Below are 22641 nucleotides of genomic sequence, written 5' to 3'. Positions count from 1 at the left end.
GCCAAATCCCACTGAACTAAAAAGGCGAATTTGGGAGAATTCGTGCGCTATATGAATACGGGCCATAATATAAGTACCTATAGTTCAGTGAAAAATCCCATATAGCACTTAACAAAAGACTTTCAAATACGTCAATAAACGCCATCTTGAATTTTATTTTGAGATAATTTTTGAGTTTTTCCTTACATGTTAAATGGAATTATGAATAAAACACTAGCCAATTAGGTAGAGGAGTGAGATTTACTCGTAGGATTAGACTAATTATAAAAAAGAAATTGAATCAATAAGGAAAGACTACGAATTTTCTGAGAAAGAGTTTCTCTCTGTAAGTAAACCTCGCCATACATAGGTACCTAAAGGGCGACCACCCACGCTTTACGGTCGTAGCCGTGTGTAAGCAGCTTTAACTTAAACCGACTGACTTTTGAGGTTATGTGTTTTCGGTATTTGGGTTTTGATTTTTATTTATACCAAAAACGTAGGTAATTATGAATGTGAAATGTTTTTTTATGGATATCGTTATGGCAATACAAAATAAACATAAAGTGGCATTAGTCAAATCCGAATGACTTAATTATTCACTACCTACAATTAAGATTTGTTGACTGAAAAGCGAAGACATTAGACAGGAGAAATATTGGAATAGTTCCTTGTGAAAGAAGTTAATTTCCTACCTTTACTGGACGAGAAATCAAAACGGGTGCAAAATAATCACAAATGTAGCACGTTGTTTTGACACTTCAGTGATTGTCAAAAGTTTTTATCCAAAATAGTCCAAAAGATGAATAAAAAGGAAAAGGCCGAAAAGCAACGGCTTTTGAAGCGAATAGCGGATAAGAGAGCTCGATTGGATAAGTTAATAGCCGAAGGTGCCGTTAAGATGTCACGTCTTGAGGTACCATCGGAATGCTGCACCTTACAATGTCAGCCCTTGTTTTCGTTACCCCCCCATCTAATGCGACCAGTAGCGTCCTACTATACTAAGAAAAAAGTTACTGAAGCACCCAAGAAGAAAGGTAGATTTTGGTTGTTCAAACAATTTTATTTTCGGAGTTAATTTTGCAGTTGCCGAAAGCGGTAATGCACTGCAAGCTTATAGTGAATTACGTAAACAAAAGGAGAGCTTTCGGAAACGCTTGGTCGATTTAATTACAGGCGAAGATAAGGAAATGGAAATGGAATTGGAAGATCTGTTTTCTGCACAAGAAAAGGATACCTTGAGATATTATTCCTACATAAGGCATGGAGTTGATACAGTTCATGTCTCACCCCTAGATCAGAAGCTTTTAGATAGAGTAAGTTCTAGAGAGACCATTCGCCGCTATAAAAGGCATCTTTGATCATTTGTGTTCGAATTTCTTTTAAAAAGTATCTGTACTATGCATCTCAGTTTTTTTATTATTGAAATTTACTGGTATCACATTTCACGAACTGTCTGTCTGTGTGCACGATAAGTTTGTTTAGAAATGTCCGATCGCTGATTGATCAAAATTGGTACACATGTTCTTAGATATTTCGATGATCGTTTGTTATTCAGTTGTATCGGATTGTAAATATATAGTCATGGCATGCTAGATTAAAATTTAAAGTATTTAGAGATTAAAATGTCAAAATTGACATATCGAAATATCGAGCGAAATATGTAAGAATATACAAAGGGTCCCATTTGATATTTAAAAGTTGTCATCATTTCCTGTGAAACAGTAATTCTAAAAAAATTGAATATGCCTTATAACATAATGCATATTTTCTCTTGTATTTTCTTCACAAGTACAGTTGCCAAATTTCATTTTTTTATCTAAAAAAAAAAGTCAAAAGAAGTGTATCCTTACTGGTGTCAATTGCCTGCATTTGTATTTTGTATCTAAGACTTACCAAATGGCACTGTAACCTGCTTATATGCCAGACATTAACATTAAACCGACGGTAGAGCATTGGGCTACAAATCTGGATGTTGGGTGTTCGAATCTGGGCTGAGGTAGAAACTTTTCATCTCGCAGATATGGGAATTTTCCTAGGTCAGTTTCGAGCAGTCTGTCGGCTACTCCGAATTAGGATTTTCTGCAGGTTTCCTAATTTATAAGGTAACCGGGGCACCTCTAAAAAGCGTTATTACGGGCCACTCTGTAATTGGGTGTAAAAAAAAAAAAAAAAAAGAAAAATTAAAATAGAAATAAAATAAAATCGTTCGTACTGGCTAGCGACATTTGGAAGGTAGAATAAATCCTAAAGGTAACAGAAAACTGAGTGCACATTTATCTTCTTCTTTGTGTAGTATAAAATTCTTCTGTATGTCTGTTTGTGACTGAACTCCTAACTGACTGGACGGATTTTGACCAGATTTTTATGTGTCTGTGTCCTCAGATGGTTTACAATTGAGCCCCATGGGATTACAGGATTTTTTTAAAATTCTTTTTTCGTTGATGTCGCACTCTTGCTATTTCACATACCGCGATGGATACATGCGGGAAGTCACTTGCGTTGTACCGTGCCGATATGTTTACATTCTATACCGTGTGTACTATTTTGGTTGAAACTGCAGTGTATTTCAGTTGTTTTTGAAAATTTAATCAGTTCTTCCTTGGGCGATGATAAACATAACACTGAAAACAAAATTGGAAAAAAACGAAACCGTTCGTGAGTTATCAGGTAGTGCTGGGCGATAAATGAAATTGTTATCGATAAGTCTGTTTAGTCCGATAATTATCGATTAATCGTGAATCGATAACTATCGATAATTATCGATTAATCGTTAATCGATAAGATTTGATAATTATCGATAACTTTTGATAATTATCGCTAACTTTTGATAATAAGAATCGTTAATTGTCGATAATAATAGATTACTATTGACAATTGTCGAAAATTGTCGATCTCTGATTGTTATTGATTAATGGAATAGCGATAATTATCGAGAGAAAACTATGGATACTTTTTCATAAATCCTATCGATATTATATTCTCAATGCATACACTGGTTTCAATTTTGGTTATTTGGTATTGATATTGATAATTTAAATAAAAATAGGATGTTTTGCAAAATATTACAACAACTATAGGTATTCCGTAGTTTTCTGCAATCAGAGGTGATCATCTAATTCACGTCAACCAGCCTAAAGTAGGTTGTGAATTTGTGATCATATTTTATAAGTGTCATGCCAATTCCGGAATGCTCTTACTTGATTGCTTTTGCGATAAATCGATGTAAGATTAATCGGTAGATTATCGATTTATCGACCAATCCTTTAAAATCACAATTAATCGATACATTTTTCAATAATTTTCGATAAATTATCTATTAGTCGACCATATTTTTAAAAATTAATCCACTATCTATCCACTATCGATTAATCGATAATTAACGATAAGTTATCGATTAATCGATAATTATCGATAAGTTGTAATCGATAATTATTGATAAGTTATTGATTAATTGATAAGATAATTATCGATTAATTCTATTTTGGAAAGCACTACTTTTAATTGACTAATTTATGGATTAATCGATAAATTTTATTTGAATTTTTAAATTTTTTTTTAATTTATCGATCGTCGATTAATCGATAATTATGGAAAAGTTATCAATTAATCGTTTTTTTTTGCACAGCACTGATCATGTACACAGATGGACGGACAGAAACTCCAAACCCATGAACTCGCTTTTTCTTGCTCGTTAAATTGGTGTTACTATCTCCTTATTGAAAATGTGTTTTCACCTCGGTTTTCACTTTATGTCCAATTTCAAAATTATTTGTTTTGGACTTTCTGTCCGTCCGTCTGCGTACATGATAACTCGCGAACGGTTTCGAATTTTTCAATTCTGATTTCAGTAAAAGATAGACAATGGTCAGGGGACCAACTGATTACATTTTGGTCAATACTCGTCATCCGGAAGTGACCTTGTCACTCGTCTATAGGTATAGGGGCAGTTTGTTTCGATCTCTGTTTCGACTGTTTCGATCTAAGGATGGATGGGCTCAGGGCTCTTACAACGTAGAGCTACTCAAAAACCAAACCAAAGATTTCATTTATCCCAGTACATCCTAATATTTTATTTATTATCTTAGATATGAAAGAAATTTAATTTTTTAGAGCCACTTTCTCTGCATACATGGCACAATTTACATTTAATAATTTCAATTCTATTTGTTTGTTATTTTCTTAGGCTTTGGCTTTAGTTCCAGCAAAACTGAAAAAATGGAAGGAAATATTGGCGATTGCAGTTGATGACATGAAAGGAGATTACACGCTTGCGATTAAAACGTCAATTGTCGATTTTGTTTTACGTGACCCCAGCACAACTAAGCACCCAACCGTTGAGAAGGTATCAACTCAACAAGAGGCGAGTAAAATTAAATTGGCGAAAATTAAATTGGAACGAAAGTTATACGTCATAAATCCTTGTATAGCCCAACTAATAGATTTATGGTATTCGCAATTTGCCTCATTGCGAATAGTCGATATTAATTATTTAATGAAACGGCCGAGAGCATATCGACTGCAAGATTTTCAGCTCACAATTAATAAGCAAATTGAAAAGACGAAAAGTATTCTGATGGATTCCTACTTTGGTAAAGTTATTGATATTTTTTTAACGGGTAGTAGATCAAAAAATTTACCTAATCCCGTACATCAAAAGCAGTTTAAAAAGTTTTATGATTGCTGCTCTACACTTATGTCCTACCACTTGCAGTGCTTGTGCTTAGAGTCTCTGTACGATTTTATGGATTATATCACTGATGTTAAGGTAAGATGTTTTCTTTCGGCTGTAATTTATCACTCTGCTTACAGTATAAGAATAAGGGTTTCCAAATTAATGTAATAATCAGCGACTGTCGTTTGATATTCGAGCCATCGTTTGCCGATGTGAAAGAAACTCTGTTGAATACCATACATTTGATTATTTCAGCAGTTATGAATGTACCCCGTTTGGAAACTATTTTATATTTGGACTATCAAGGAGAACCCCAATACCTTAAAGTATAGTTTATCGGAAAATAAACGAGGTACCTATTAAAATTATATTTCAGCCAATTATTCCTAATTTGTTGGTCTACGAATATATCACAATATTGGAAAAGTTATTGGAGGATCAATGTAATGCGCCACAATTACGACTACAAGATTTTGATGAATATCTGCCAATAATTAGTGGAGAGGTTAGACTACCTATTTTTCCATTTCATTGCTAATGGAATGTTCTTTAGATGGACGAAAAAATCAAAACGTTTTTAATAGAAAAGCACACCTTTGAGGAATATATTGCCGAAATTCTACCACTTAAGGCAACTGCTGAGAGTTTACCGATTGTTAAAGAGCATGTCATTACCTTGGGCATTTATGATATGCATCGAACTGACTTAATTCAGACTTTGGTGTCTCTTGCTCTAGCAATGAAAGATGCTTTGATAGATCAAATGACTTCAGATTATCAAGCAATTTGCAAGGGGTGAGTTTACTTAATTTTTCTTACGCAGTCTGAGAACTGCCAGTTGTTGAGGACAGGATTTATTTGCAATTACTTATTGAACCACGATCTTTCATTGTACCGCTTTATTTTAAAATGCCATATGGGAGAGATACTAATGGTTAGGTTTTTGTGTAGTATGTATTTTGAAAACTTGACAATCTATTGCACGATAATTCACCATAGTTAGCAGAGGGGTAAACAATGGTTTTGATTGGTATACACAGATAAATGTTGAATACTTGAATATCAATTAATTATTATTGTCTATATTTTGATTAAACTAAGTGTATGTGTGGTATCATGTAGATGTTTCTTTCTAATCTTTGTAAGAGAATTATTATTTGTTGCGGTGACTTGGTTTATCTATTATCTATACATCCAGCGTTGAGAAACGTGAAACGGTAAGTTGATAGCTTTCCTATATTAGTCATCATTTCTTCTTAGTTAAAAACATCTTCGGATTTTTCAGAATATGCAGGGTGAGGGGGGGGGGGCTCGCATAGGAGGTGTATAAACCGCGAAAAAAAAACACTTTCGGACATGGAGAAAAGTTATTCTAACTACTGGGGTGGTACTTATGGATTCCGTAGCTGTTAGGGGTACGTGACCCCTGTAATGATATAATAAGGAACACCCTGTGTGTATATTAGTTAATTGTATGTAGGTTAATGTAGTGATTGCAAATGATTTTGCTTACTTAGATATTGCAATGTTATGTTGACACAAAAAGTAATGACATGCGACACTAATTGGCGTTCCAATAGAAGAGGTCGCCATGTGAAGTGGGGGGGGGGGCGAATTTTTCGAATAAAGGTGCGCTTTTCGGAGCTTGAATGGTTTCTGCTCAAGGAAACATTGGAAAGGCTAAGATGGCGAAACGAACGCGGGGCATCGGAGTGCCAAGCGGGCGCTACCCCGTGGCGTGGAGATAAAGTTATGACGTTGAAGCGGAGGAACGGGGGCGTGTCAAGTTGTGTTGTTTTTTTGCGTCGACTTCGTAGTTCGACGGCGCTTCCGAAGCACCTGATCAAACGTTCGCTCGCGGGACGGCGGGGGACCTGGGGTGAATGAGAAGGTGTGGGAGACATAAAAACGGATTCTTATCAAATTTGCTAAAACGGTGGTAACGTGGAGTAAACGAAAATATGTGAAAAAGAAGAAAACCTCCCCAGCAGCGGTTGCAAATAAAACATTCGTAACTCGTAAAGATACTGGGATGCCGTGGTGGAGGAGGGGGGGGGGGGTAAGAAGGATGGGCGATGACCTCCGAAGGCCGTATAAAAATTTGTAGCGGGCGAAGAAATACGAAAAAAACTGAACATTGCGCGTGATTAGCCCGGGCGCGAATTTCCGAACTACATCCTTATTAAGCGCAACACTTTGCCGAATAGATCCTAACGCCTCCAAACATTCGGCCTTTACCCATACTACGTTTCCCAACTCGATTGGAGCGCACCCTGCTGAATTAGATGGGGTTTCGGAATTAACATAAATGCCGATATGCGTACACGCGGCGCCATGTTTTCCACTTGCCATTTTGTAAAGGCGTAAATAAATAACAACGTGAATCCTCTTTGTTATTGTCATTAGTGTGACATTTTCTTATGGTGATTGTGTACTGAGTATATTGTACCATAAAGTGTCAGTCGCGTTGATAAATCCGTAGTGGTACTTTTATACGATGTTGCAACTAAAAAAACTCTTTGCATTTGATAGTGCTAAAGTAGTGATTGAAGATAAAAGCGTACCTAATCAAAAGTATATAAAATTGTCATATGTTCTGAACGTCATGTCATATCGCGCTCCTCGTGAGATTTGGAATAAGAATGACAGATGTCATTAGAATGCACAATCATCTGTTTCACTTTATTTACCCTAGCGGTTAAAGTGATCCCTTTTCTATCCTCACCGTTAACGAACGACTTACCTACTCATTCAAACCTATTAAAAAGTCTTTTTAATATGCTATAAAATAAATAAAATTATTCTGATGTTCAGTGTACTCATTTGAGCCTTAATATCACACAATGTTTAAATAAAATTCCTGGATCTACTCTCGCAATCAAGTACCAGACTCCAACCACGTTCAACGCCGCACTCTGTTTTGAGTTGGCAAACGTGAAATAATGAGGATGGAGTTCGGAAATGCGCAGCCCGGGCCGTCGTGCATACGAATGAATAGGGCGACACGGAAACCACGCGACGTACGAATTTTTCGAAAAAAATGCGCTTTTCGGGGGTTAACCGGATTTTTGACGGCGAAAAATAGGAAATGGTTTTGACTTCTTAGTTCGACGAGACTTCTAAAGCGTTGGGTCGCACCCCCTTCCTTCCCCAAATTGCCTGTAGATTCCACTTTTTTCATATTTTGGCGATTATTTGGAAACGATGGAGCTACAACAATCAGTTTTTTACGTTGGTATCCTATATTGCTCGATCATCTTCTACAAGCAACAGCGATTTGGGTAAATGTGTAAAGCAAGGCGGCCTTAGCCAAGCGCTACCGGAATGCCCTTGGTTGTGTGTTTTAATGTGCGAGGCGAAACCGAGCAACGGTCCTGTAAAAACGTGAGACAAGGTGGCATCTACACTAGGGTCATCTGTTACACTTCGTTCAAGAAGGGTTGGAGGGATAGGATCAGGACGTTGGACGAAATGGATGGCTATAAGCAACCAATATTACACACAACAAATGAGAGTTGTTTGTAAAATTATTTCTCCCTTCAAGAATTTAATAATTATACATTAAATCTCTTAACATTCCCGAAACCCTCCTCGAATTTTTGAGACATTCCTCGACGTTTTTCGTTGTAAAATAAGCACAAAGATTTTAAAGTATACCCCTTACTTTATGATGACCACAGGCTTTTTTGTTGGCAGATTTTGTTATGGTAAGAATTATTGCCACAGTTGTTTCCGTGGTAATTTTGACTAACCCGCTTAAACCGGTTCAATTCCCGAAAACGCCTCATATATATTTTTAGGAATCTTGATAGCCTTTTTTTATTAATCTCTCTCGTTCCTTAAAGATCTTGATCTTGAAATATTAGAAATCCAATGGAGAATTAAATATGACAAACTATAGACAGTTTTTACCTCTCGCTATTACGTTCCTTAAAGACATAGTTCGTTACAATAAATAAGTGCTACCTATGTAAAGCTGTGCTATGGGTAGTCTCTATCTGGGACAGCAACCATAAATAATCGAGTACCTATTCATGGAATTTGGCACAGATAGCCTGTTTCTACTATTTAATTACAATTCCCTTTTAGGCTGAGTGATCAATTTCAAAGCATTTCCGATAGAATACTAACCGTTCCCGCTAACACCGCCGAACTGATGAATCTTTTGAACTTTGTTAAAGAAGTTGAACAGAAAACCTTGCAAATAATGGAGGAGAAGCTTGCAGTAGTTATGAAGTATATTCTTTTTCTGTCTGATCATACACTATTCACAATGGCCGAGATGAAACAGAATACACTTTCGTTTTTGTGGTATGAATAATCTTCTCTGTCGCATTGATTAAGATCGCCTTGTGGCTAGGAACGCGCGATTTCCGAAAGTCCTCGAAAGCCATCGGCAAATGGCCGATAAGAAAATTGTGGAATTTCAAGAGTTGCTCAATTTCAGAATCAAGAAGTTTAAGGATGACTTGGATTTGTATGCAACAATGGTCGACGAATTTGAAAATTACGGTAATATCGACGAATTGCCAATGTATCACCAAAAAGCCCAATATTTGGACGCAAAGTAAGGGTTCGTTTAATCAAATTTGGATACAGGTACCGTTATGTTTTAGGTTGGTGCAAGGTTTGCAGAGAATTGATGCTTTTAACGAAGAGGAAGCCGCCTACGGTTTTGAACTGTCTCAATACCCTCTTAGAAAGGCTACCTACGAGAAACTGTCACCTTACAAGAAGTTGTTTGATTGCGCAATGGATTTCATAAATCAGCACCACGCGTGGACAACCTCCAAGATTGGTTCTTTTGATCCGGAAATGGTGGAGACGGAAGTAGGAACAGCATTCAGAAATATCTACAAGTTGGAGAAGATGTTTAGCGACCGACCTGTAACCCAAGATTTGGCTATGAAAGTATACTGGTAGATTTTCAAGAACTTCATTCTGTACAATTCTGTTTTAGGTGCGTTTCCAAATAGAGGACTTTAAGATGAATCTTCCGATAGTCCAAACGCTAGGAAACCCAGGAATGAAACCGCGACACTGGGAGATAGTCTCTGATATTATCGGTTTTCCGCTCGTCGTCGATGCTGAGCTAACTTTAGGAAAAATACTCAGTTATGGTTTAAATCAGTTTGTTCCACAATTTGAGGCGATCTCCGAGGCCGCAACCAAAGAAAACAATTTAGAAAAGAATCTCAATAAAATGGTCGCGGAATGGGCGGACATTGAGTTTACTATTGCACCATATCGGTAATTACCCGCATTAATTTCAATTATTACAAGAGTTTCTGTACAGCGATACCGGAACGTATATATTGTCCGCAATTGATGACATTCAGGTACTTTTGGATGACCACCTGGTAAAGACACAAACTATGAAGAACTCTCCATACATTAAACCATTTGAAAAGCAAATGATGTGAGCGTGATGTAGGTATATTTGGCCTGTAATTTTGTCTTCAATTTTACAGTGCCTGGGAGGCAAAATTGGTGCTTCTGCAGGAAATCTTGGATGATTGGTTGAAGGTTCAGGCTACGTGGATGTATTTGGAACCAATATTCTCCTCTCCGGATATCCAACAGCAAATGCCTGAGGAGGGGAGGAAGTTCACTACGGTTGACAAGGTACAAAATAGTCATCATTTATTTAAGTAGGTACAAGTATTATGCTTACTCTCACTTTTTTATTTGAAGTGGATATAAACATATCACAAGTTCCCTAGTGTCACATTATACATTTTGTTTGTAGATCAGGGGATCAGGAAATAATCAAATCGCCAGCAAAAACTCTCATTTTAATTTAAAATTAACTACCTACATCTTGTTTTATATGTAGCGGGTGACCCAATAAGACTGTTCCTCGGCCATATCTCGGGAACAGTATCGCTGGAAAATATGTTCAGGTTTTAAAAATGACCACGAGAGGGTGCAACTGCCATCTTAAATTTTAAAATTGCATTTTCTTTAAATTTCGCATAATAAACTATACATTTTTTTCACATTTTTAAAGAGAACCAGTTTATTTTATCATTTTCGTACAAACAAAAACTCAGTTATTTCAAAAACAAAGATGGCGTGGGGCGTTCAATTGTTTTTGCAATAACCTGCTTTAACTTCTTAACCGTTTGACCGATTGTAACAAATTATCCCTTAGTTATATGACGAACGGTTCTCAAGATATGGCGGAGGAACAGTCTTATTGGGTCACCCGGTACAGTTTAAATGTATGCCAAGAATTTACTTTCCACTCGGACTGAAATGTCAACATCTTCTAAAGTGTTCACTGAAGTGGTACTTGACTTCCTATACTCTGTTTTTTAACTAGGAAGACGGATTTAAAAGTTCCCGCAAAAAATCTTAGTTTCTATTGGCTCGCGCTGCGCCCGTTTTACACCCAGGTAAAATTACTATTGACATGATTTAACTGTCAAATTTAATCGCGATTCTCATCCTTAACTGTTGTACTTATTTTTGAGTTTTCGTGTGTTCCGAGTCCTTTTGCATAAATTTTAACAAAGTAAAACAGTTCTTTTAAGAACTAAAGTTGATATTTCGCGTCCTAAGTGTACTGGCATTGGTGATGGATTCAACTCCAAGTACCAGTAAAGCAAGCTTGTCTCCTTTGAAAAAACGTAGTCGCTTAAACTTAGGTCATTTTATCAGTCTCCGAAAAGCAGTTTATTATAAACAAATGTTATCTGATACTCCGGATATGAATTTTGCTATGCTTGTGTTGAATATTACATCTATCACAGGTAACGTAAATAATGATGTAGGTATATATTTAGTTATTAAAGTATGACACATATTAGGAGTGGCACGATCAACAGTATACCGGATAATTAAAGAAGATCGAAGTACTGGGATTGTTACCCCTTCGAAACGTTCCGGTGGTCATAAGGCTGTTGCAAATGTGAGCTCTGACGATTGGCGGAAGTGTGTGCAACACGTTATTAAGGAAGAAAATAAGATGTGTAGATCGGATGGCCTAATGGAACCATTAATTATTTCACTCGGATCGGAGGACAGTGACAGTTTTAGTGAACTTTCGGAAGACAGTGTCTAAGTCGCTTATAAATAAAACAGTGAACTGTGCTGTTTAATAATATGAATATAATTCCATTGCTCTGAATTTGTTCAATAACTTAACATTTGTTGTAAATTGTAATGTGGATTGTGTAGTATTACAACTGATAAAACATTTAAAACTACAATTCAAAACAATGTTTCAAAGGTCAAAAAATGTATGCAGCATTATTACCTATTATCAATGTATTACCTATTTATTATAATTCGCTTTTAAAAGTGTGATGTATGCATAATATAAAGTAGTTCCTATCAAATAATAACCCAAAAGCATAAATAATGAAATCTATCCAAATGTGAAAGAAAAACACATCACGCAACACACAATACATGTCTGTATAAAATGAGTATTATTTTTGTTACTAGATTCTAGTGACATTTTCAGTGTAAATCAGGTTTTTAAATCCGTCTTCCTAGTTAAAAAACAGAGTATAGGTACAAACTACTACCAAAGAGTATCCATAATAAGAGATACAGCGCAATGGTATAAACGCGTGTTGGCTATAAGAACTCGCCCGCTAGGACTCCAAAAGCGGGCCCTCGCGTAGAGGTGGCCAGAACTAACCGCCTCTTTAAATATTGGCGCGTATTGAAAATTTACAGAATTCTTTATAGAATTTCGGTTTAAAATATTTGCGCGGTTGTCACATTTAATTTTCTTTCTTATTGGCTGTATAAAATGTGGACATGATATAATTAGAAAACATTACTTATGTATAAAAGAAATCAGCAACGATTCAGTACCTATTGTTAATTACATTGGTATTTTCCTGTTTAGTTGGCGCCTATTGAATAGACAGTAATTACTATTTAATTGAATAACCAATAACAGGTACAATTGTAAAAATGTAAATTAAATTTGTTATTATCCATCCTTTTTAGATCGTCTCCTACAATCAAATTAAAGTGGACAATATATTTCATAAAATGCACTAGCAAATTGGATTTTATGATGAGCATAGCGATTATTTTACAGGAAATTTTGTTTGCTTTAATTTTGTATAGATGCCTACATACGCTGAGTTGTTTAATCATTAACAATCAATCATTACAATGCAATAATCCTTATGTCCTCAGAAAAAAAACATCAGTCTAATCCAATAATCAGTCAAAATATGTAGTGCAGTTAAATAATAAATTAATAAATCTGCACTCGTCGAATAAATTTAATTAAATATTTACACGTTATTCTCATTTAAACAATTTAATTAAAAAAATACTCTCGACCCGCATTTTAAGCTGCAGCACTAGCGCGCATCGGTCTCCTAGCAACTAAGCTTCGTACACATGTTTTTCAGTATTTAAATTTGCCGCTCAACTTGAGCCACCGCGCATTCTGCTATAGTGATTCATCCATCTAAACGATTGATAATGCAGTGTATGTTCTTATTTTTGAAAACAACATTTTCTTCCACTCCAAATATAGGGTTTACCTATATCTCCGGAATGCGTGGGTCGATCGGAGTGAAATGTAATGAGATTAAAGGGGACATATTAGTCACATCGACTGGTAAAAATATGGTCCAAATCGGCCAAGTAGTTTTTCAGTTATCGCAAAGAAACCATTTTAAAAGAGGTGGGGTTGCAACTATAATCCAATGGAGGCAGTTTATTTTGTTTTTATTATATTGTTTGGCCGGCAAAAATTAAAAAGTGAAACATTTTTTCCGGGAATCTTTTATTCTCTTATTATTTTTTCGGTCGACTTTTCCACACGTCCGTCGACGGTAGGACGACGGACAGTGTGTACATTTACAAAGTGTTGATAGCAAGCAATTATACATGAGTTCTTTATTTTAACTGTAAGATGTCGCTGTAGTTTTAAAAGTTGTGTTCAAGTAGCCGACATGTTATGAGGACATTAAATTGCATTTTTAGTTTTGCGTACTTAATTATTTATTGTGCTTAATTCCTTAACCATACGCCTGAAGAACTTCATGAGGTTATGGGCCCAGTGGCCAGTATGTTGCAATAGTGATTAAAAAGGTAATGGGAAGTTGGTGAATTAAGTCACAGGAAAAAATCGGGAAGCTGTTAAGTGGTGCATGAAGTACAATAGTACATGGAACATGGCGGACAAGCAGCAGAATTTTTTCTACGTGAAACCGTTTGATGGGTCATCAGCCGCTTTTTCTAACTGGCAATTCAGGGTTAAAATGCTTTTGGAACAACAGGGTGTGTCGGAGGCTCTGAAGACAATGCCGCCCAGTGAAGGTGGTGAATTGGAAAGTTTTAATAAAAAGGACGTTAAAGCTCGAATGGTAATAATACAAAGTATAGCGGATAACGTACTGGAAATGTTAAAAGATAAGAAAACGGCTAAAGAGATGATGGAAAGTCTTGACAAGACTTACGCAAGACGAGGAATTTCTACACAGGTAGCTTTACAAAGAAAATTTAGAAGTTTGAAGTTTGCTGGTGATGCTTCATTAAGCACGTTTCTAACACAATTTGATCAGACGTTATCTGAGCTAAAGACAGCGGGTGGAAAAATCGATGAAAGTGAAACGGTGTTACAGTTGTTGTCAGCGATGCCAGAAAGTTATCAGTCGGTAACTACTGCAATAGATGTAATGTTTTGTCAAAACGAAGAAAGTGTAGATCTAGACTTTGTCAAAAATAAGTTGTTGCTGGAAGAGTCGCGGCAAAGTAAAAATGTTGAACAAACGGATCGTAATCTTGCATTTGTGGGCCACGACAACAAAAAGTGGAAGAAGACATTCCAGAATCAAAGAGGGAGCGCTACTGCAAACAGCCAAAGTGGAAGTTTCCCATTCAAGTGCCATTTTTGTCATAAAGTTGGACATAAAAAGGTGGATTGTTGGCAAAGACGAAAACAACAAAGTTCTGGGTTGGGACATAATAACAACGTTCGATCTCAGGCTTCACACAGTGCACATGGTGCGGAAAATCAGGAAAATGAAGAAGAACCAGTGACATTTGTGAGTTCGTACGATGGTGAAAACGTTGCATCAAATGTGAACTGTAAAACAGGAAATGACGGTATGATCAAATTTATCCTTGATAGTGGGGCTACGAATCATTTAATAAACTCTAATTTTGCAAGTTATTTAACTAATGTAAAAGACATTAATTACAAAATTAAAGTTGCTAAAGAAGGCGAAACTATAACTGCGTTAAAAGAAGGTGATCTATTTTTAAAATCGTGCACAGGTAAACAATTGAAGGTGCAGAATGTGTGGTTATGTGACAATCTGTTGTATAATTTGTTGTCCGTTAAAAAGTTGGAAGAAAATTCACTAACAGTCGTATTTAAGGATCGGAAGGCAACAATATTGAAAGACGACAAGGTAATACTAAAAGCATATTTGGAAGGAAGCTTGTATGTAGTTTCATTACAATTTCAACCCCAGACACGTTTTGTTAATATGACATACAACGAAGAAAAAATGTTGCAACATCGAAGAATGGGACATTCATCCAAGTATCCTGCTCCAGAAGTTTGTGAAATCTGTGTTAAGGCGAAGCAAACACGGAAACCATATGTGCCTATACGGAATGAAAGGAAACCAACACGGATACTGGAAGTAATTTCGACAGACATTTGCGGTCCCATATCCATCAACGTACGATGCTAAACAGTACTTCATAACGTTTATCGACCACTTCTCACATTTTTGTGTGGTGTACTTATTGAACCGAAAAAGCGAAGCATTAGAAAAGTTTCAAAATTTTGTCGCAATGGCTGAAACGAAATTCAATGTACGTGTCCATCGATTAAGGTGCGACAATGGAGGCGAATATTCCTCTAAGTTATTTCAAAGTTTCTGTCAACAAAAAGGGATAAAAATTCAATATACTGTACCGTTCAATCCACAACAAAATGGAGTTTCAGAGAGGTTCAATCGAACCATTATGGAGAAGGCAAGATGCTTAATCTTTGACTCTGGTTTGGAGAAAATATATTGGGGAGAGGCAGTGCGAACTGCTGTCTACTTAATTAATCGATTGAAGACGAGAGTTTTAGCAAATGATTTAACTCCTGCGGAGGTTTGGTATGGAGAAAAGCAGAATCTAGACAAGGTGAAAATATTTGGCTGTAAGGCATATAATCATATTCCCAAAGAATTAAGAAAATCGAAGTTGGACCCTCACACACGAAAATTATTGATGATCGGGTATGCTGATAATGGGTACCGGTTACTAGATGTTGAAAATCAAAAGGTCGTACATGGAAGAAATGTAGTCTTCGACGAAGGAATAGGCGATACGAAACCTAGACGAATCTTACTCGACAGTGACGCAGAAGAATCTACGAGAGCTGAGAACCCCGAGGTAAACCAAGATGACATAGAGAACTTGAACGACAGGGAAATTCAGTCAGACAAGGACGTGGAGAAGAGACAACCAACTGTACGGAGGAGTGTGCGTAATAAGAAGCAGCCGAAATATCTCGACGACTATTATTTGGATGAAGAAGATGATTTAAATTTATTTGCAGCATTGTCAACATGTAACTTAATCACAGATGTTCCGAAAAACTACAAGGAAGCCTTAGAGGTCAATCAAGGTTGGGAGAAAGCGATACAAGAAGAGCTAACTGCATTAGAAGAGAACAATACGTGGCAACTTGTGAGAAAACCAGAAAATGAGACTGTCATTGACTCAAGGTGGGTGTTTTCTGAGAAGATCGTGGATAACGAAAAGAAGAAAAAGGCACGGTTGGTAGCACGCGGCTACAAACAAGATGAGGTAATTGAAAATGTGTACTCACCTGTCGCACGTATGCCAAGTTTAAGGTTTTTAATTTCTTTGTATGTTGAATTTGATTTATTTGTAATGCAACTTGATTTTAAGACAGCATTTCTTAATGGTACACTAAAAAAATCCAGTTTATATGAAACCACCTGAAGGTTTAAAAATTGAAAGTTCTGGCATAGTTTGCAAGATAAATAAAGCCCTATATGGACTTCGTCAATCACCGAAATGTTGGAATTCACTTTTTAACAGTTTTATGATTAAATTAGGTTTTAAACGTTCTAAAAAGGATCCATGCCTGTATTTTAATGATCAAACATTTGTTTTAGTTCACGTTGATGATTTAATCATGTTTTCTAAATCTGAGGATAGCTTAACTTTAGTAAAAAACAAATTAATGGAAAGTTTTAAAATGAAACAATTTCAAAATACTTGTATAAATTTTCTTGGATTGCAAATAAGTAAATTTGAAGGTAAGGTTTATGTTTCTCAGAGTAAATTGATATGGAAAATCCTAAAGAGGTTCAACATGCTTGACTGTAAAAGTTCAAATTTACCAATTGAATATAAATTGCAACTAGGTGAAGCTAAAAATTGTGTCAGTCATGAAAATTTGCCCTATAGAGAACTTATCGGATCACTTATGTATATAATGTTAGGATCACGCCCAGATTTAAGTTTTTCAGTAACATATTACAGTCAATTCCAAAATAATTATACTTTTGAACATTGGACTAATTTAAAAAGGATTCTGAGGTACTTGAAAAACACATTTGATCATGGTTTGATGTTTTCTAAAGGTAGTTCAGAGTTAAACATTAATGCATATGTCGATGCGGACTTTGCAAATAATATTAATGACCGTAAAAGTATTTCCGGATACGTCATTAAAATGAACAATAATGTTATTGATTGGAAAACAAGAAAGCAGTGCACAGTAGCGTTATCAAGCTCTGAAGCCGAATATGTAGCTTTAGCGACATGTGTTAGCAATTGCTTATTTTTCGGTCACATATGTCAAGAAATTTTACATCTTAATATTTTTCCGATTGTCATTAACGAAGATAATCAATCCTGTATTAGAATGGCATCAACATTGGAAACTCGTCGAACCAAACACATCGACATTAAACATCATTATATTAGAGACTGTGTGGAATCTGAAAGAATACATATTCAATATATACCCTCAAACGAACAGCAAGCAGATATTTTAACAAAATCATTGTCATTAAGTAAATTTGAATATTTTAAAAACTTATTAAATGTGGTTAAAGTTCATAATATGTAGGTTAAGAATTTTTATTATATTCTAAATGTTTTTTGCCCTGTAGGGGAAATAGAAATCTTTATTTTTAAGGAGTGTATAATTGAGGGGGAGTGTTGATAGCAACCAATTATACATGAGTTCTTTATTTTAACTGTAAGATGTCGCTGTAGTTTCAAAAAGTTGTGTTGAAGTAGCCGACATGTTATGATGACATTAAAATTGCATTTTTAGTTTTGCGTACTTAATTATTTATTGTGCTTAATTCCTTAACCATACGCCTGAAGAACTTCATGACAAAGGGCAGAGACGTAATCAACGCGAGCTTATTACTCGCGCTTACTGGGATACACAGTAAAAAATCTATTATTTACCGCTCAAAAAACATATCTTCGCACCTATGAATCAAACCAACAAGCGTTCGGACCTTAATAAATTGTGCCATAATCGTAGAATGGAATTACATATCTTTAAACATCATACATTTCAAGGAATAATAGATACCTAAATAAGTGCAAGCAAACACTAAAAATTTGGCAACGCTGGGATTTCTGCAATGATATTTATAAACTTCTAAACAAGTAGTTGCCTTGAAATAGCCCCTTAGGCGTAGCGTACGCCAATAAAATTGAGAAAAAGCACTAAAATTTGTTAGGCAACACACAATACATATGCAACACTATTCTCTATACCGTTGGATCTCTTATTATAGTTACTCTTTGCTACTACACTAGCAATAGCATGTCTTGTTCGTGGATCGCAAAAATGCGATTTTTAGAGGAGCTCGGGTTTTTGGACAAAATGGAAAAACAGGTTTCCAAGCTTTGGCGATTTCTCCGAGTTTGCAGATGACCCAAACAGGGTGGCTGATGTTTTTCATCCATTAAAACACGATATCTGAGTAGCTACAGTGGCTACAAGCTGGAGGATTTAGACTTGTAGGGAAATTTTTGTTTTTGTAGTGGCGCAACGTCTTTTGAACTCTCAAACAGTCATTTATCCTCAAAACAAAAGAGGTGAGTGTAGTATATAGAGGGCAGCTCCAAATATTCACGGCCTGACTATGAAAGGAACGGGTGTAGACTAACAATTAAATTTTATTTTTTCATATATTCAATATTTATACATTGTCCTGCAGCAAACGCACTCTACTAAGTAAATGAGAGCAATGAAGAGTAGTATGTTTTAAATGAAACGATCTCTATGTTAACAATTGCCCTGATATGCTGTAACTTCCTTTTTATTTAGATGTGGCGCGATATAATGAAAACGTGCTACGCCGAGCCGAAAGTAATGGCTGTTGTGCAAGTGGAAAAAATGTTAGAGCGGCTGAAAAAATCAAACATATTACTTGAGCTCATTCAACGTGGACTTAACGAATATTTGGAGAAGAAGAGATTGTATTTTCCCAGATTTTTCTTTTTATCTAATGACGAATTGTTGGAAATACTGTCAGAAACAAAAGATCCCACAAGGTAAATTATTTTCTTGGTTGTATCGTTTAGATAAGGGTACAATTTAGCGTACTTAACTCAAGGTTCCATAATACTCATCTTATGGCACTAGGCAAATCAACTCTGCAGTTTGAAGCAGTGCGCCATGAATTATTAAACTTATTTTAAGACCACGTCCTTTTGGTTTCAAATTCGGGGGAAACTTACAGACATTTCTTTTAGGGTTCAACCTCATCTCAAAAAGTGTTTTGAAGGGATAGCATCATTGGAATTTACCGAAGATTTAGACGTTACTAAGATGAAGTCAAGCGAAGGCGAAGAGGTACCCTTAGTCGACGTCATACAAACGTCACAAGCTCGCGGACAAGTTGAGAAGTGGCTTTTGGAATTGGAAACGGACATGAAAAAATCAGTTCATAAAATGGTAGCGGGCGCGATAAAGGATTACACTGCGCGACCGCGCGACGAATGGGTTTTAATTTGGCCGGGCCAAACTGTAAGGAATCTAATGTAAAGTTACGAGGCATATGAGGTTTGATTTTCAAGGTACAAAGCGTAGCTATGACTTATTGGACTTCGGAGGTTCATGAGGCCATTATTATAAGCCACGATGAGATGAGAAGGTGCCTTGAAAGGTGTAATGTACAAATCTCAAAGGTGGTGAATTTGGTTCGGGGAAAGCTTAGCGCGCAGAATAGGATTACCTTAGGTAATCTGCAATATTTCTCTGACTCAACTGCGAACTTTTTGCTTTTAGGAGCTTTGGTGGTTTTAGATGTACACGCAAGGGATGTGTTATCAGAATTAATAGACTTGAAAGTGAAAGGAATTACAGATTTTCAATGGTTGTCTCAAATTCGCTATTACTGGGAGGTAAAATTTTGTTTACTCTTATTTTTCTCATGTATTATGAGCTCTTATGGGAGATCGATAAGTAAAACTGTCAAAAAGGAAAAGATGAAAATATGTTAATTGCACTTTTGGGTTTTGTTTTGTAAAAACGCCAAAAAATGCAAATATGATCTGCATATTTTCATACGCCAAATTGGAACACATCGTCAATAAAGTTCAGTGCGTTCAGATGTCAGTTAACTGAGATCTAAATATCTGACGCGCTTGAATAGTACCGTTTTCTACCTTTCCGTGCAGCCTCCCCCAGTATGCAAACCGGCAGATTAACATACTTACCTCCAATATCAGAGACACTTGGGGCATATACACTATTATAATCTGATGCGCTCAAGTATTTTGACTATTTTTTTGTACATTATTAAAAAAGTGTAGGGGCCCCTCCCACCGGTGCAGGAATATACATCATAACTTTTTTCCATTCTACAATGTGATCTACGGCGCTCGACTAAATCCCCAACAAGTAAAACAGTCCGTACAGAACACAAATAAAAAAATTACGGTTTACCTTATTCATACGGTGTCTAAACTACCCCCTTGAGTCGTTCAACATTTGAAAACTGGATCGTCGTCTGTTTAGGATTCGAGAAATGGAACAAAAATTTGCTAACGTTAACTCTTGGATCGTTGCGAGGGGTTTTACCATTGCAAAATTCAAAGGAATGTTCGATGTTGCGTGATCCACTTAATTTGAAATGTATTAATTGCGCACAAAGTTACAGCGGATGAGTGACGATATCGTCACTTAATTAAATAAATCCGTTTTTACTGTAGAAATTGGAAAAATTCCCCTTCTCTATCCGTTCGCGATTATGTTTTAGTAACTATCCGCGTAAAAATCTCGCGAGTGCAAAACATAACTTCCCGCTCGATAGCCGAATGCCCGTGAACTAGACCCTCTTTACTTACAAAACCCGCCTACAAAATGGTGCAAATAGGATAATAAATAAATAAATAGATAACCCAGCAGATATATCGCTTAGTTCCCGTTTCTCACGATGTTCCGTGACCTCGTCATGAGTAATTCTGATTCAGCTGTTTTGGTGACGTAAAAGACATTAACATTGTGTTATCGCCCGTCAGACGGTCTCCAGCCACTTTTCCCATACGATTAACCTTTGCCTCCCGTTACATGTTTACCTCATTTTGATTGTATTACTTCCATTTGGATATTTGTAGGACCTAAAAATTCCTTATCCTTGCAAACATGAAAGAACGAGACGGAGAGTGGCGCCGTCGTCACGTATTCAACCAATAATAAAATCCATTTCAGAGTAGACTATTGCAAATACTTTTTTTCTGGAAGTTCCTTTGAATAAAGGCAAAGCGAGTCTGATCAATGAACATGTTGTGTGGGTTATCTCATATTACGTCCCGCATTTTACAAATAAATTTTAACCATCATGTCTTCAGTTTGTAACGGACGCCTCCATCACTGCAAATAGTACCACGCGCAGAGAGTCGACGTGGCTTAGGGAACGATGCGCATTTGTTTAGGGAAACATTTAGAGCTCATAGTGCATTTGAAATGTTAAAAAGCGTTGCTAATCAACCGAACATTATTATCTTTAATGTAGGACAATCAAATGGCAACCCGCATGATAAATTCAACTCTAATGTATGGTTACGAATATTTGGGAAACGTGTCCAGACTTGTTGTTACACCTTTAACAGATCGTTGCTTCAGAACCCTATTTGGTGCATTACATCTTCATTTAGGTAAATCGTCAAAGCACGATGCAAGGCGGCCTTGAGTTTACAGGCTTCGTAAACTAATAACAGCTTGTAAACTGAAGTCTGCCGTGATATACTTTACTCACCATTAACAGCAATCACCCAGGTGGCGCGCCTGAAGGTCCTGCTGGTACCGGAAAGACAGAAACAACAAAAGATCTGGCAAAGTCCGTCGCGAAACAATGCGTTGTATTTAACTGTTCGGATGGGCTCGATTATCTCGCCCTTGGCAAATTCTTTAAGGTCTTTTGAGGAGAGCAATGTTTGCGTGTAGTCATATTAAAGGTCTTAGGGATTGGCGTCGTGCGGCGCTTGGTCCTGTTTTGACGAATTTAATAGAATCGACCTCGAAGTACTTTCAGTGGTCGCCCAGCAGATATTAACCATACAACGAGGAATAAATTCCGGAGCAGAAAAGATGGTATTTGAGGGCACCGAACTGAAACTTGATCCCACTTGTGCCGTCTTTATTACGATGAATCCCGGATATGCGGGGCGATCCGAATTGCCTGACAATTTAAAAGTAGTCTGTCACTATATTCTTTCACTGTACTAATTTTACACTTTCCACAGGCCTTGTTCAGATCAGTCGCTATGATGGTGCCCGATTATGCTTTAATATCAGAAATAGAACTTTACTCGTACGGGTTTCTTAGTGCAAAACCGCTTGCTGTGAAAATTGTGGCCACATATCGTTTGTGTTCCGAGCAGCTGTCATCACAGTGTCATTATGACTATGGTAAGTCTTTTTAAGGCATATGAAATGCTCTAGCATTATATTTTAAATTAAGGTTAATGTTTAGAGTAGATCATAATTG

The 22641-nt window shown here is 36.5% G+C and overlaps 2 protein-coding genes across 2 annotated transcripts in view; one reads left to right on the top strand and one right to left on the bottom strand.

Annotated features, from left to right (window-relative positions):
• LOC116170900 (elongation factor Ts, mitochondrial) overlaps positions 1-738 on the bottom strand; it is a 33500-nt gene extending 32762 nt beyond the window's left edge. The window contains exon 1 of the mRNA XM_031487457.1: positions 675-738. The gene's annotated coding sequence lies outside the window, so the exon portion shown is untranslated. The remainder of the gene's footprint in view (positions 1-674) is intronic.
• On the top strand, positions 439-22631 carry LOC116170619 (dynein heavy chain 7, axonemal-like). Its single transcript, XM_031487122.1, has 21 exons — positions 439-1016; positions 1066-1295; positions 4166-4747; positions 4792-4980; positions 5031-5159; positions 5208-5449; positions 8744-8965; positions 9015-9221; positions 9271-9565; positions 9615-9904; positions 9951-10073; positions 10126-10279; positions 18975-19201; positions 19403-19676; positions 19727-19889; positions 19938-20053; positions 21667-21808; positions 21930-22066; positions 22116-22346; positions 22397-22562; positions 22627-22631. Exons 1-21 carry the CDS (start codon positions 782-784, stop codon positions 22629-22631), a joined length of 4359 nt encoding a protein of 1452 aa, XP_031342982.1. The 5' UTR covers positions 439-781.
• Positions 22632-22641: the final 10 nt, after the last annotated feature.

Source organism: Photinus pyralis, unplaced genomic scaffold (assembly GCF_008802855.1).
Source record: "Photinus pyralis isolate 1611_PpyrPB1 unplaced genomic scaffold, Ppyr1.3 Ppyr1.4_LG5, whole genome shotgun sequence".
NCBI lineage: Eukaryota > Metazoa > Arthropoda > Insecta > Coleoptera > Lampyridae > Photinus > Photinus pyralis.
Note: the sequence above shows the minus strand (reverse complement) of the source record. Positions and strands in the feature narration are given on the sequence as shown.

Excerpts from the sequence above, each read along its gene's own strand:
- LOC116170619 (XM_031487122.1), top strand. The coding sequence starts at position 782 with ATGAATAAAAAGGAAAAGGCCGAAAAGCAACGGCTTTTGAAGCGAATA. Across the intron at positions 10,280-18,974 it reads AGTTCACTACGGTTGACAAG|ATGTGGCGCGATATAATGAA; the intron begins GTACAAAATAGT and ends CTTTTTATTTAG. Across the intron at positions 22,067-22,115 it reads CCCTTGGCAAATTCTTTAAG|GGATTGGCGTCGTGCGGCGC; the intron begins GTCTTTTGAGGA and ends TAAAGGTCTTAG.